Source organism: Zingiber officinale, chromosome 11A, assembly GCF_018446385.1.
Source record: "Zingiber officinale cultivar Zhangliang chromosome 11A, Zo_v1.1, whole genome shotgun sequence".
Lineage (NCBI taxonomy): Eukaryota > Viridiplantae > Streptophyta > Magnoliopsida > Zingiberales > Zingiberaceae > Zingiber > Zingiber officinale.
In genome coordinates this window covers 13,286,816-13,303,069 of record NC_056006.1, presented here as the reverse complement: position 1 = coordinate 13,303,069, position 16,254 = coordinate 13,286,816, and the positions used below count along the sequence as shown (strand labels likewise).

The 16,254-nt window shown below is 39.1% G+C and overlaps 1 protein-coding gene across 1 annotated transcript; it reads right to left on the bottom strand.

Moving 5' to 3' along the window:
* Positions 1-8,974: 8,974 nt before the first annotated feature.
* Positions 8,975-10,299, bottom strand: LOC122032031 (probable E3 ubiquitin-protein ligase XERICO). The gene is made up of 2 exons (XM_042591275.1): positions 10,146-10,299; positions 8,975-9,767 (listed from the first exon to the last, which is right to left on the bottom strand). The coding sequence occupies exon 2, from the start codon at positions 9,692-9,694 to the stop codon at positions 9,218-9,220; it is 477 nt and encodes a 158-aa protein (XP_042447209.1). The 5' UTR covers positions 9,695-9,767; positions 10,146-10,299; the 3' UTR covers positions 8,975-9,217.
* Positions 10,300-16,254: the final 5,955 nt, after the last annotated feature.

Genomic DNA, 16,254 nt, shown 5'->3' with positions numbered 1-16,254 from the left:
CAAGTCCTTCATATCAAACTGCTTGGACATTCATACCTTTACGTCTGACAACACTTTGACATTGTTGTCAATGAGTAAAATGTCATCTACGTATAGTACAAGAAATACCACCACGTTTCCGTCACTTTTCTTGTATACACAAGACTCATCCAGACACTGAATAAATCCATGAGACTGGATCACTTCATCAAACCGGATGTTCCAAAATCACAAAGCTTGCTTCAGTCCATAAATGGACCGATTGAGCTTACATACAAGATGCTCTTTGCCCTTCGCAATGAATCCCTCTAGTTGCTTTATATAGATGTTTTCTTCAAGACTTCCGTTAAGAAAAGCTGTCTTGACATCCATTTGTCAAACCTCATAATCCATATGAGCAGCAATAGATAAAAGAATCCAAATAGACTTAAGCATGGCTATCGACAAAAAAGTTTCCTCATAATTGATTCCCTCTTTCTGAGTATACTCATTCGTAACAAGCCTCACTTTAAAGGTTTACACCTTCCCGTCTATTCCTCTTTTCCTTTTGTAGACCCATTTATATCCAATGACTTTTATACCATTTGGTGGTTCTACAAGCTCCAGATCTGATTAGAATGCATAGATTCTATTTCAGAGTTCATTGCACTTTGTCAAGATATTGCATCTTTATCTTAGAGTGCTTCATCATATGTCCAGGGATCAGCTTCATGTTCACCAGGAATCAAGTCCGAAGACTCTCCCAAAAACATGAATCTTTCAGGTTGTTTAACAACCCTCCCACTACGACGAGGCACTATTTGTAATTGTGCATCATTTGTGACACGTGTTGCAGTTACTTGTGGTATCTCATCTTGTACCGTTGGTACTAAAGTAGAAGTGTCCTCTCTTATTTTCTCAAGAACAATTTTACTCATGGGCTTGTGGTTCATTACATAGTCCTCTTCTAAAAATTGGGCATTGGTGCTAGCAATGACCTTATGATCTTTATGACTATAAAACAAACCACATTTCGTTCCTTTAGGATATCCCACGAACAAGCGAACTTCTGTATGTGATTCTAATTTATTAGCATCTCCTTTCAGCACATGTGCTGGACTACCCCAAATTCGAATGTGTTTCAAACTAGGCTTACACCCATTCCATAATTCTGTGGGAGTAGAGGGTACTGACTTAAAAGGTACCAAGTTCAGAATGTACACCGTCATTTCCAAAGCATATCCCCAAAACGAATTTGGTAATTCTGAATAACTCATCATTGATCTAACCATTTCCATAAGAGTCCTATTCCTTCGTTCCGTCACATCATTTTATTGGGGTGTACCAGGTGCAGACAATTGGGATTAAATCCCGACCTCTAAATAAGTAACTCCTAAACTCTCCTAAGAGGTACTCTCCACCACGATCAGGTCGTAGTATCTTGATACTTTTACCATGACGTTTCTCCACATCAGCCTTGTACTCTTTGAACTTATCAAAGCACTCAGACTTATGGCACATCAAGTAAATGTACTCATATCTCGAATAGTCGTCTATAAAATAGACAAAATATTCGAAATCACCTCTTACCTGGATAGTCATAGGCCCACACAAATCAGATGAACCAATTCCAACACTTCTTTGGCTCTATACCCCTTTGCCTTAAAAGGTCTTTTGGTCATTTTTCCTTCCAAGCAAAACTCGCAGGTTGGAAAGTTTTTCACTACCAATGAACCCAAAGGTTCATCGGCTATTAACCTTTGAATCCTACTCAAGTTAATATGACCCAACCTTAGATGTCAAAGATATGTTTGGTTCATTTTTGAATGTTGTTTTCTCTTATTAGAATTAGAAGATGTGTTATTAATTTCCATTTGTTGTATCGTGGGAGTTATTGGATTAAGAGTATACAAATTGTCAACCAACGCACCAGAACAGATAATCATCCTATTTTTCTTGACAACCACTTTATCATCAAAAGAAACAGAATATCCATCCATAAATAATTTAGAAACTGAAACCAAGTTCTTTCTAAAACATGGTACGTAAAGACAATTTTTCATAATCAAATTTTTATTCCTATCAAAAGATAAATAAACATCTCCCACTGCAACAGCCGTCACTCTCGTAGCATTGTCCATGTAGACGGTGATTTCCCCTTCATGTAGTTGTCGGGTTTCCTGGAACCCCTGCAATGAATTGCAGACATGATCAGTGGCTCCCGTATCTACACACCAGGTACCAGTAGATAACACCGCTAAACATGTTTCAACAACTAATGAATAAGATACACCTTTATTGTTCTCCTGCCTGGCAGCCCGATTCTGGTGTCCGAAGAGTTCCTTAAGATTGAGCATCATGTCATAGGCAGTGGGTAGGGCCTGATGCTGATGTTGCAGCACTTTTGACTTAGAAGCCAAAATGTAACACCGCGTCATCTCATCTACCTTGACTCATTTCCTATGTCTCTCTATCTCCTCTTCATTAGAATCCTTATCAGGCACGCTAGGGCAGACTTCAAGAAGTACGAACTTGTATTCTTCAATAGTTAATACAATGTCCAAGTTTCATTTCCAATCAATATAATTTGGACCAGTAAGTTTGTTTTCTTTTAAAATAATAGCAAGAGAATTGAAAGACATTTTAAAATCCTTAGAATCACAAAATAAAGTATTTGGTCAAAACTTTAGAATTTAAAATAATATTGATTCCTCAAATAATATAATTTAAATTCACCAACACCTCAAAACACCGTGAATTTCGTATGCCACGATAGTGTGGATGTATACTGATTCAAACATTTGTAAGAGGAGGTTTTATCCATTAATTTTATTATCTTGTCAACCTAACTTTATAACAAATAAAATTAATAGTTGGTTCATCTTCGCTCATACAAAAAATAGCAGTGACTCTGATGGGGAGGATACTATTAAATACGCTTAAGTATATACCATTACTTGATACTTAGTCCATTAATTAGGACTGTGCCCCTTCAGATGGAGAAGATCACAAATACCTAAATAATTTCCTATAATCATCCATAGAGGAAGTTTGATCTAGTGATTCACAAACAAACTCATCCGATATGGAGGAAGACACTTAAAACCAACGCGTAAGTTTGAATGCATCACTTACAAACCAATAATGGAGATCGTGAAATTTATTTAAATAATCCCTCTCTTACTTAGTTATTTAAATCGAGGAATTTTAACATGCACACACATCACGGAACACACATCACAGCACATAAAACAGCATATAAAGGCAATAAATATGAAAATAAAATTTCCAACTATTATGGCATCATCCAACGTTGTTGTCCAATATGCCGCCAATGGATCAAGTCATCACGTCTATCTCGCTCCCTTCTCCACCGCGCCTCCGGTCCTCAAAATAGCATCATGCATAGCAAGGATACAAGCCACAACAAAAAGAAATAAAATTTACATTTATCGATTCTATATTCCACAAAAGAATTTACATGTAATCTAGATTGAACAAAATGTAAAAAAAAAATACGACAACCGGCCTTATTTAATTATTACAATCATGCACACACAAACAATCTCGACATGCCTGAGGGTTCAAATCATACACAACACACAAAGCCATAATAGTTGGACTTAGGACACCCGCAACCACAGAGTTAATCGTTCTTGCACATCCTACTATTATCCGGCCTAAACTTATATATGAGTAGTGCATAATTTAACTGAAATTCAATCACACAGAACCAGAAAACTCGCTCTGATACCACTTGAATGTGCTAGAATTCCGTTCTGTTTCAATTTCCCTGTACAAAAAAATTGTACAAGAACAGAACTTTTCCTAGCAACCCGTATGTTCGATCAATCATGTGTTTGATCAATCAAGCAAGTTCTTGAATGATCAAAACACACCTTGATCAAAGTACAAGATCACTGGCCTCTTGTGTTGGTATTCCAAAAATGATACAAAGAAAACTAACTAATTACGCAGCGGAATTAAGAACTAGTTGTACATTTTCTTTGTATCTAAAGACCTCTTGATCTTCTGTCGTATTCCTCTCTTTTTCTTGGATGTCGTGTCGGCGATGATCTACCAAGACAACACCACCCTCCTTCTCTTCTCGGTTTCCAAACCGTCGGCTACAAAAGGAGACTCTAGGATGGGGCACCTTCTAATCTTCTTCCTCTTCTTTCTCTTCTTCAAGCCGTCGGCCACCAATGGATTGCTAGGAAGGGGCACCGGCCCTAGCTAGGATTGGAAGGGGGTGCCAACCCTAAGAAAGGAGAGGAGGGGGCAGCCCTTGCAAGGTGAGGAAGGGGCAGCCCTAGCAAAGTGAGGAGGGGCGGCCCTAGCAAGGGAAGAGGGGGCGTCGGCCACAAGGAGAGAAGAGGATTGTGGAGAATTAGAAAATTAGGTTTTAGGAGCCACCACCTACTCCTTTTTATAAGCTTGTCGTCGGTTACAAAGAAAGGAAAATAATAAAATTTTGTTTAGAAAAAATCTCTCTTTGTATAACCGAATTTTGTTTAGAAAAAATCTCTCTTTCTATAACCAAGTTAAATCAAACCAAATTAAATCAAACCAAGTTAAGTTAAACCAAATCAAGTTAAGTTAAACTAAACCAAGTTAAACCAAACCAAGTTATGGATGGGTGGATGCGAGGCTTTATATAGAAGCTACAACAGAGACCTAGAGGTGGAATTGGTTTAAGCCTCCTGATGAACTTGGGCTTCCTGTGTTCGGCCCGAACACCCAACCCAAGTTCATCAATAATAACACATACTACTAAAGGATTATTATTGAACTACCACACCAATTTCATATTACAATATGGGATCCTTCTTATCATGAGTATGTTAATCTCCCCGTGTTTAAGATATCATATGTCCATTAATTAATTGAGTTACTAACAACCCAATTAATTAACATCTGATTCCAAGAGTAGTACCACTCAACTTTATTATCATGTCGGACTAAGTCCACCTGTAGGGTTTACATGATAATCCTTATGAGCTCCTCAAGGAGACATCATCAACCTAAATAATTAGGACACAGATTCTTTCTATAATCAACAACACACCATATAAATAATACTATCTCCCAACTCATCAGGCCTATTGATTTAACAAATAATTCTCACTTATTGATAAGTTAAAGAAATAAATACTAAGTATACATGCTTGTTATTATATAAGGATTAAGAAGACGCACATCCATAATAACAGAGGTTATATTCTTTTATATAGTTAGTATAAATCGAATAACCTCAAATGGTCCAGCTCAATACACACATAGTGTACTAGTATAATTTTATAGTCAAGATAAACTAATACCAAATTACATTACAACTGTTCCAATGGTTTGCCCCAATCCATCTTGATTGTGAGCTACTATTTATAATTTATAAGGAGCCAACAACATGATCTTCTATGTGATACCACACACCATGTTATCTACAATATAAATTAAATGGATAACTGCATTGACATATATATAAATATAAAATGCAGACATTTGACTAAAGTGATTCTCATTTCAAAATATTTCAAAACAGATGTTCATACAAAAGCTAGGCTTATAGTATACATCCCAACAAACTGGACTTCCCGGATGTGGTCGACCTCCAATAATTTCTCTATTTCTGCCTGGATGATAAGGTTCTGCTCCGCGTTGAAGTCCCTTTTCCTCTGTTTCACAGGTCGGGCGTCCGATTAGATATCAAGTCTTGTTGGGTGACTCTCGGCGAGATTTCGGGGAGTTCATGGGTTGGCCAAGCGAACACATCATGATTTCGCCTAAGGCAGGCGGACAGCTCTGCCTTTCTCTCACTCTCTAGATCGACTACAATAAAGGTGGTCGCTTTCAACCGGCTCGGGTGAATATGGACATCTTCCTTTTCTTCATAAACCATTGAGAGGGGCTTCTCAATGATGACGTTCACCTCCAAGCGCGGGTTTTTCCGAGCGGTCCTTGCTTCTGATCTAACCATCTCGATGTAGCATTGCCAAGTAGCCAGTTGATCACCTTTGATTTCTCTCACCTTGTTGCCCACCGGGAATTTAATCTTCTAACAGTAGATGGACACTACTGCTCGGAATTCATTGAGGGTCGGTCAGCCTAATATAACATTGTAGGTCGACGGTGTGTCTACCACAATAAAGTTTGTGGTCCTTGTGCTCTTTAGGGTCTCCTCGCCGAGTGAGATGACCAACTTGGTCTGGCTGATCAGTAACACTTTGTTGGTTGTGAAACTGTAGAGTGAGGTCGTCATTGGCAGCAGTTTGCTCCGATCGATTTGCAACTAATCGAATATCTTCTTATATATGATGTTCACCGAGCTCCCTGTATCAACAAAAGTTCGATGGATTGCTGCTTAGATGATCAGTACATCGTCGTGAGGAATTTCCACTCCCTCAAAATCTCTAAGGTCGAAACTGATCTCGAGTCCTTCAACTTTCTCCTTGCTGTAGCTAACAGTATGGATCTCGAGTCATCGGTTGGCCCGCCGACGATCATTCCTATCTCTCCCCGAGCTGTGTTACTCCAATTCTCTTCCTCCATTGCTGACCGTTTGTTCTGCTCGGCAAAGGCTCGGGCGGGACTTTGACTGCTCCCATGCTAAGGCTGATGGTGGCGTGGTTCAGATGTTGTCCTTTCTTCCCTTTTTGGACGGTTGATCAGCGCCTTTGTCGCCTATCAGGTAATGGGGATCGACGACGATATCCTCGCGGGGCCTGCCTGCTAGCTGTCAGGCCGTAGCAATCCCGGGTGTTGTGCGTCACCGACTAGTGAAAGGAGCAGAACATCGGCGTCCACATTTTGCCTTTTGTAACCTTTGGACGAGCAGCCGCCACATGCTGCACGGAATGTGCCCTGGGCTCGTGTGGTGGGGTTCCTCCTGATCGAGGCCCCTTGGGGGGTTGATGATTGCTCAGCTTCCACCGTTCAGACAATCCTGTAAGCTTGGCGGGCGTCTCCTTCTTCCTTGCCGCTTGGAATTCTTTCACGTTGATGTATTCGTTGGCCTTCTTTTGTAGGTGGACGAAGTCCCTCGGCGGCCTCCGAATGAGCGACCGGAAGAACTCTCCTTCCGTGAGCCCTTGAGTGAAGGCGTTCACCAACACGTCCAAGGAGATCGCCGGGATGTCCATCGTCACTTGATTGAAGTGCTGGATATAGGCCCTCAATGCCTCTCGGGGCCCTTACTTCAGCAAGAATAGATTCACACTCGTCTTCTGGTGGTGGCGACTGCTAGCGAAGTGATGCAGGAAGGCCACTCAGAAATCTTTGAAATTGTAGATCGAGCTACTCGGCAATCGCTTGAACCAACGTTGTGCTGATCCAGCTAGCATGGTGAGGAAGACTCAGCATTTCACCCCATCCGTGTATTGGTGAAGTGTGGCCACGTTATCAAACTTAGCCAAGTGGTTGTCAGGGTCGGTTGCTCCATTATATTCTCCGATCGTTAGTGGGGTGTAATGCTTCGGTAGAGGGTCATTTAGAATCCCCTCCGAAAAATGCTGATTGACCTGCTCGGACGAATCATCCTCTTTGGGTGCCTTCCTTTTTCTTGTGTCTCGAGTGGGTGCCTCATTCGAGGAAGATCTCCTATCTCCATCTGCTCGGCCCCTTTCTTCTGCTGAAGTCCATAACAATGTTCGGTGGTATGGGATTGACGCATTAGGGACTTCCCCATATGTGTCGATCGACTTTTTGTTCGACTTCTGAGTGGAAATTTATTTCGCTTGGTCTCCTCGCTTAGCCTAACGACCTGTCGCTGAGGCTGCAGGCTTCTGTGCTTAGCATTTGGACAGTGTCTGTTGGCACTCGACCAGTGCTTGTTGTTGATGTTGCTCCACTATCTTCACTCTCGGTCCTATATAAGTGTGTCGAGCTCCTCTTGCATCAGCGTCACTATTGTGAATCGTCCAACATTTTCCATCTTTTCATTCGGATGCAGGTTACGATTCCCATAGACGACGCCAAAATGATCCTATCCGAAAGAGTGAAGCTAGAAAGCCGAGGATGTGGTGGCTCTGCTGACTGGATGAAGACCTCTCTCCTCTCTGCAAAACAAACAAAACAGGGAAGGAGTCTCTGGTGTTCACCCTCCGACGCTCAAGTTAAAAACAATAGTAGGAAGAAAAATCGAAAATAATATAGTTAAAGATCAATCTTGTCTTTCTTCATACCTAACATATTCTTTTATACCTTTCTCAGTGACCTTTCATTTTCTCCTGTTTAATGATATTAATTATCGACATAAGACATCTTTATCTTCACTTCTTCGTATTTAATGATAGATGGAGTGTTTTTCTTTGTTTTCTCTTCCCTTTATTAAGTATCTATCTTTTCCTCTTTTATTATTTTATCGGTTCATTATTAATATGTAAAATGTCAATGTCATATCCCAAGCCGAGCACGTGGCCCGCTCGACCACTCTCCTATTGATCGGGTTGATTGGACATCGATTAATCTAGATGATCGACCGGATAATAATTCCTCCGATCGACTACTATAGTCATTTGCCGCTCAGGTCGGCTTAGATTAAATCATGATATTAACCATTTTAACTTTGACCTATATCATGACAATTGATTCATACAAAATAAATTGCTCTTTATTGTCGCATCCAATGATATTGATGTGACATATTAAAGACTTAAAAAAAAATCTCATTTACCTGCCTCTCTTACCTACGTGTTCCCCATTTTGCCCACTGAAAATGCAGCTCCTCAATCCTCACATCCTCACATGTTTTTTACTTCTCTCACCGTAAATCCGAACGACAGCTCTCGAAGCTAAAGCTCAGATAAACTAACATGTGGCGGTCGAATGATGCAAAAGATGACATTTTAGTAAACAAATTTGATACGTTTAAGAAACCAAATAGCCACAGAGACCAAGATATATATTACTTTTATCTTTGTATTGGATTGATACTTCAAAATAATCTACTATCAAGAAGCCTACTGTCAGGACATTCGATTAAAACCAAGCTGACTGAAAATAAAAAAGGATAACCATCAAATAAAAAATTAAATTTAATATTACTGCTCCGGTGCACAAGATCACATTAGCATCCTAACATTTAGAGAATGAAAATTTACCGTGTGCTATTTTTTGAAAATCAGTGATTTTAAAATTAATTTTAAAATGATTTTTTTTTCTTCCAGAAATTGGAATCAAGATAATTAAAAACTCGGGTGTTTTCTGCCTACAAGAACCCAAAAATGGAAAATGTGATCACGCGCACCGTCCGTGGCATGTCCTAAAACCACGGCCGCGAAGAACTCGAGACGAAGACAGCGGCGGCGGTAGTGTCCTCGCCGGGGAGGACGTGGGTCCGGCAGAGTGGGCACGTTGCGTGCTGGTAGTCGAGCCACGTTTCCAGGCAGGCTTTGTGGAAGAAATGGCCGCAGGGAAGCGTGTTCACCATCGAGTCCGGTTCGAACCGGGCGAGACAGACTCGGCAGTCGGATGTCCGCTCGGCTGCCGCCCTCCGTCGGCCCAGGGCCGAGCCGAAGCGGATAGGCCTGCAGTGGCTGCGGAACCGGTCCGTCAGGCTGTGCGGCTCGCAACCCTCTCCGGCGGCGTGCTCCGGCGGAAGAAGAGGCGACGCGCGGAGGCGGAGGAGGTGGAGGAGGGAGCGGAGGAGCTGCTTTAGGATGGAGATGGTGAGGACGGTGTTGACGAGTACGAGACTGAGCACGCTCTCCGATGGGGTCGGCAGGCTCGAAATCCCCATGGCTGTCGGACAGGTTGTGATTCTGCCTCGGGAGCTTTCAGATCAAAGCTTTGGATGCGCCAGGAGCCGATAACTGTAAGCAAATTTCACCAGATCTACGAATTGAGATTTTAGCTCGAATTTGGGAATTATACAGATTTAGAATTACACCGATCGATCGATAGCAAGCTACTCAAAGAATTAGAATCAGAATCTCTAAGAGAACAAGAGATTCAATGTGCGAACTGTTAAATGAACAAGCGAAACACGGAATTTCACAGAAAAGAATACTTGAAACACTTGGAGCGTTTGGAAATGAACAAGAGAACAATATCACAAAAATTTCACAGAAAAGAAACACGGAATTTCGAAAAACCAAATAGATGAACAACAAGAAACACGGAATTTTCTGTATGCTATCTGAAAAAAAAGAAACAAAACAACAAAAAAAGAAGAGATCTGAAGCACTTACGTTGGAAATCTGTTGCTCTGTTATCCTTTCCGCAGGCAGACTCCTGCTCGAGACGAATTAGGGCAAGCAAGTGAGAACTGAGAGGGGGGAGCCGGCGGAGAACCACAAGAACTAGGGTTTATTTATATAGAAGATAGTTGCGGTACTTACCGCCATTCGCGTCAGTTACTTCTTACTCTCACCTCCTTTCTCCAACATTAACCCGTTGTTCTTTAGCGAGTAAAAAAACAAAAGGGTTTCTTCCACGTGGCACTAACGGTTAAATGTAGTATGACAATTGAAAAAAAAAAAATCACCATCTCACCTGTCAAAGACAGTAGGTAATCCGTTAAAGACAGTAGATAATCCGTCCCTCGGATGAGTCTAGTGACTAATACATGATTTATTATCATAATAAAATTTGAAATCTGAATTTTATGAGAGTCGAGATAAATATCTCTCTTATGTGTTAATCACTATTCAAAAAGTTAGTAACCGTTCGTAATTTACCTTCTCCATATTAGTCTTAGGACGGACTGGTAGAGGCGTTGAGATCGAACGTATTCTTCTTTTTTACCACAAAGACAGTAAATAATCTAAATATTCTAATTAAATGTAAACATGGAGTTTTATTTAAAAAAAAAATCAAGTCAGCATAAAAACCTTAATCCTGGAGAACTTAACCACCACAATCAAATAAGGAGTATATTTGTTAAAAAAAAAAATTGTATCGATTATTTTGGATCACTTTTTGTGGTGCAAGAGATATATTATTCGTATTTACGATCGGATTACGATCGTAATCCGGTCGCAAATGGTTACGATCTTTTTTTGGGTTCATCGTCCCTATCATGTTATAGTTTTTGTTCGGAGCAGACGGTCGGAGACCGTGAGTTCATCGTCCCCATCAGATTATAATTTTTATTCGGAGCGGACGGCCGGAGACCGTCCAAAAGACACCGTCACTCGACGCCCAATAACCTGATCACTTATCCACTACCGAAGGTCTTCGGACGGCCTTCGACCACTCGCTCTGAATAAAAACTATAATTTGATGGGGATGATGAACCCAAGACAAGATCGTAACCATTTGTAACCGGATTATGATCATGATCCAACCATAAATACAAATGACATATCCTTGAATCATAAAAAAATGATCCAGATGAACTGTGCTCCGATTATTCACATTTTTGGCTCGACTAATTTTGAAATAGTCAATTCAATTCTATATAAATAAGGAACGTTGGATTGTTAAATCCGTTGGGAACGCTATTTATTTTGATGATCGGTGAAATTTTATTTATAAGTTATAGTTAAAATTAATCGGTATAAATTAAATAATTAATATCAATTAAAATATAAATAAAAATTGAGGATGAGATGCATTGCACCAGCGACGGCGACAGCCGGCGCAGCTGCAGGACGATGAGTTACCTCCACGTGACGATCACATGGGTGGAGCACGCGATTTGGGGCGGCAGAGTCACGTGCCTTCACTCTGGGTTTAGTTTGTCTGGGCCTCGGGGAGCACATCAGAACATTTCAGTAACGGCGACAAACCCGAACCTAAAACACGAGAATATGAGACCTTCGAATTGTGGGAACAATTGATCCGTCCAATTACTAGCTAGGTACATTTCTTAACGAGTAAATGCAAATCTCTGTCGAGTTAATTTATTATTTCTGACAATAAAACATATTTTTAATTAATAACAAAAACAATACGGCGGTAAAGTAGAAAAAAATACAAATCATAATCATAATTTTACATACAATTTTCAATCATTAAAAATTTTATTTCCATTATCTGTATGTAAAATATTACTTGTTTCAACTCACTCATATAAATATTATTATTTAAATTGTCCCTCAGATTTTTTTTAGATATAAATAGTCTAAAAACGAGTATATTTCCGATTAAATTCAGTATTTTACACTAAAATCCAATACTTTATGCTAGAATTGTGTATATTTTCTATCAAAATTAATCCTCATTACAAATAGTCTAAAAATAAGTATAATTCTTATTAAATTCAGTACATTAAACTAGAATTGAGTATATTTTCTATTAAATTGAGCACAACTTTTTTCCTGCTTAATATACTTCCTTATAAATTCAACATCATTTACTATTTAAAGAAAATCTAGTATATTTTTCATCCAATTAAATACTATTTAAAGGAAATCTAGTATATTTTACATCCAATTGAGGTGAAAAAAAATCGCACTTCATTTAATAAAAAATATACTAGATTTTAATTTAATGTACTGGATTTAAAAGAAATTATACTGATTTTTGGATTTTTTATACCTAAAAGTATTATGGGCAATTAGGTAAATATGTTTGACTAGGAAGTGAAAACAAATAATTTTATGGATGGGGACTGCATGCAAAGATTTATTTACCAATAAGGACTGCATGCAAATTTTTCCAAAACAATACTTCTAGTATTTAGTTAACTAGATTAGAACATTAGATAAATCAAACGATCGTGAACATTTGATATTTGACTTAATAAAAATTTATTTATATTTATTTAATATATATATAATTAATTAAATAAATAAACCTGAACAACTCGTTAAGCTAAACAAATAAATTTGAATACATATGTATTTCGTTCGTTAACATTTGTGAACAACGTTCGTAAATAATATTCATAAATAATATTCATGAACAATATTCATAAACAATATTCAAAAATCATATTCATTAATAAAACTAATAGGTTAAATAAATAATAAAACAAAATAAAATAATAAATTTAAATTATCAAGTTCAATAATCAATCAAACAACTAAAAGTTTCAAACAATCAAACAAGCTTCTATTGTGAACTCGATGATACCTAAATAAATCAAGTTTGAACCAAGCTTAACCCAATCTTGAATTGAGAACTGTTGGTGCAGCGGAGACCGGCAAGAGGGGGTGAATTGCTGAAAACAAAAACAAACTATACCCTCCTCGGATTTCAACTCAGAATTTAAATCAGCAACTAAATTAATGAAACAGAAAAAGAAATAGGAACAGAAAAGACTTAGGGATTTAACTTGGTTACAACCAAGGAGGTTGTTAATCCAGGGCGATGAAAAGCTCTACTATCAGAATCTCCTTTACTGTAGGCGGAGAAGCCTTTTTACACTTAGAACGCTCACTTAGTTGCTAGGAATTGATTATATATTGATTGCTTGAGTTGTTGTTTAATTCCTAGCTCCAGGGGCCTTTTTATAGCTCCTGGAAAGTCTATCCCGAGGGTCCAAGGTGCCTCCAACAAGATTTAAGGCGCTTTCAGCTCGGTCAGCGGATAAAACTTTATCCGCAGCGCAAACGGTCAAAACAGACCTGTTGAAGGCGCCTTCAAACTACAGTAACTTCTGCTACAGTAACATCCTGCTACAGTAATTTCCCGCCTCTTTTGACTCCTTTTCTTCATCGCTTTGGCTTCCGAAGCTCCGTTCTTTTGGGTGATTGCGGCCAACTGGAATAGGGCTCACCCGAACCCAATTCCCGGTCTTCTCCTCGAGCAGCCTTCCGTCCGGCTTAACGTCCCTCGAACGTCGCGCACGCTCTTCACGCCCATCGGAGTACTCTTCCGCAGCTCTCTCGTCCTTCGGACGCACCGAGCCCGTCGGCTCCCTTCCCGTGTCGTCCTTCTCGCTAGCTGCGTCTTCCGCTAGACTTCCTGTGCTCCTAAGCTCCTACACACTCAGACACAGGGATCAAACACAGCAGGACCTAACCAACTTGGTTGATCATATCAAAACTACCACGGGGTCCAACAATCTCCCCATTTTTGATGTGCATCAACCCAAGTTCAAGTTAGGGTTAAAAATAGACATAAACAGTAATTTTAAAGAAAAAATTACTGAACTAACAAGTTAAGTATAGTTTTTGCAATTAGTAAAATTGCAAGAAAAAGAATTTTAAATTTTAAATTTTTTTTTTCTCTAACTCCCCCTAAACCTGTACTTTTCTCTCCCCCTTTGATCACAGCAAAAATGGGGTCTTAAGAATTTTCAAGCAAGATTGAAGTTTTTGAAATTTTTCCAAGTTAAAAATGAATTTTTGAAAAAAATTGCTAAGTTAAAATCAATTTTTTTTTAAAAATAATAATAATAAAAAACTAAGTAAATGTTCAAATGTTCCAAAAAAAAAATTTCTAAGTCAAGTGAATGATTTTTTAGAATTTTCCAAAAAAAAATTCTAACCCAAAAAAATTAAGTTAGAATTTTTTTTTAACAAATTTCTAAGGAATTTTTGTTTATTTTAACAAACATTTGATAAATTTTCAAAGCATTATTTAATTTTTGTTTAATGCTTTTTCAGAAAGTTAATTAAACATTTTCTTTCAATATTTTAGCTTCCAAGTCGTGGCGAGGCACTAGGCCTTCTTGGTTATTGGAGCAACAACCACTTCCTTAGACAAAGCTTCCATAAATAATTTCAATGTTTAATTTTCTTACTATAAGCTTTTAATTTTTTTTAAAAAAAATTAATTAAGCATAGATTTTGGAACCCAATAGAGGTTCCTACCTATAGGGTTATTCAGATACTTAGGGGGTACATAATTTTTTGGTATTCTTCTAAGTTGACCCTGATGGTTTCTAATGTACCAATTCAATTTTCTATAAAATTTAATTTTTGAATTTGGAAATCTATTTAAACATGTATTATTTCTTAATTTCTCAATTTCTAATTTTAGATTTTTATTTTCAGACTTTAAATTTTCATTTTCTTTTTCTAATTGATCTAATTCTTTAGACAGAGCTTTAATAAACTCAAAAGACTGTTTAGAGTTTAGGGAACGTACCTTACTTACCTCATCTTGCGATGCTCCCCCTTTATCATTGCTTTCTCCTTCTGATGTTCCTCCCCCTTCATCTATACTCATTTCTGAGCTAGACGTTTCTTCTTTCTGATGGTTGGCCATCAGTGCTAGTCCCGAGAATTCTTCGACTTCGGAGTCGGAGAACGACGAATCATCCCACGTGGCCTTTAGATTGTGTTTGGGTCGAGTGGGCTTCTTGCTCCTTTCCTTGCTTTTGCTTTTCAGTTTTGGACAGTCATCTTTGATATGTCCTTCTTCGTTGCAATTGTAGCAACAAACCACCCTTTTCTTTCGCTGGAGCTTTTTCGACTGTAATCTAAATTTGTTAGAATTTAAAAATTTATTAAACCGTCTTACCAGTAGTGCCGCCTCGGATTCGTCGATCGAAGCTTCGGAATCGGGATCGTCCCTCCTTGCTTGTAGGGCAATGTCGAGGTTTGACTTCACTACTTCTTTAGGCTCTGCAATCCGAGACTCGTGAAGTTCAAAGGTAGAAAACAAACTTTCTAAGATACTTACCTCAAGGTCCTTAGAGATATAGTAAGCATCTACTAAGGACGCCCATTTCGGAGTCCTCGGGAAGGCGTTGAGCGCGTATCGGATGGAGTCTCGGTTCGTTACTGTTTCGCCGAGATTCGTCAGTTGCGTTATCAGCTCCTTGATCCGTGCTTGGAGTTGCGCTACCTTCTCGTCGGTGTTCATTCGGAGATTCATTAGTTGTGTTCGAAGAATGTCGCGCCTCGCTAGCTTTACTTCCGAGGTGCCTTCGTGGAGCTCTAGGAATTTCTCCCAGAGGTCTTTTGCGGAGTCGTAGCTTCCGATCCGACTTACCTCTTGAGGCGGAAGAACGCTGAGCAAGTGAAACTCAGCTTTTCCGTTCGCCATGAAATCCGCCTGCTCCTTCTTCGTCCATTGGAACTCTTCTTTGTCTTTAGGAGCTGTAAAATTGTATTTCATTGTTAGTAAGATATCGAACTCGATTTTGAAGAATACCTCCATTTTTCGCTTCCATGTAGCGAAATCTCCGTCGAACTTTGGGGGATGGATGTTCGCTCCGGCCATCGTCTTGATCGTAGTGCTTCAGTTGGCGGTTAGTCCTTCTGAGCCGATCAGGCTCTGATACCACTTGTTGGTGCAGCGGAGACCGGCAAGAGGGGGGTGAATTGCTGAAAACAAAAACAAACTATACCCTCTTTGGATTTCAACTCAGAATTTAAATCAGCAATAAAATAATAGCAACTAAATTAATGAAACAGAAAAAGAAATAGGAACAGAAAAGACTCAGGGATTTAACCTGGT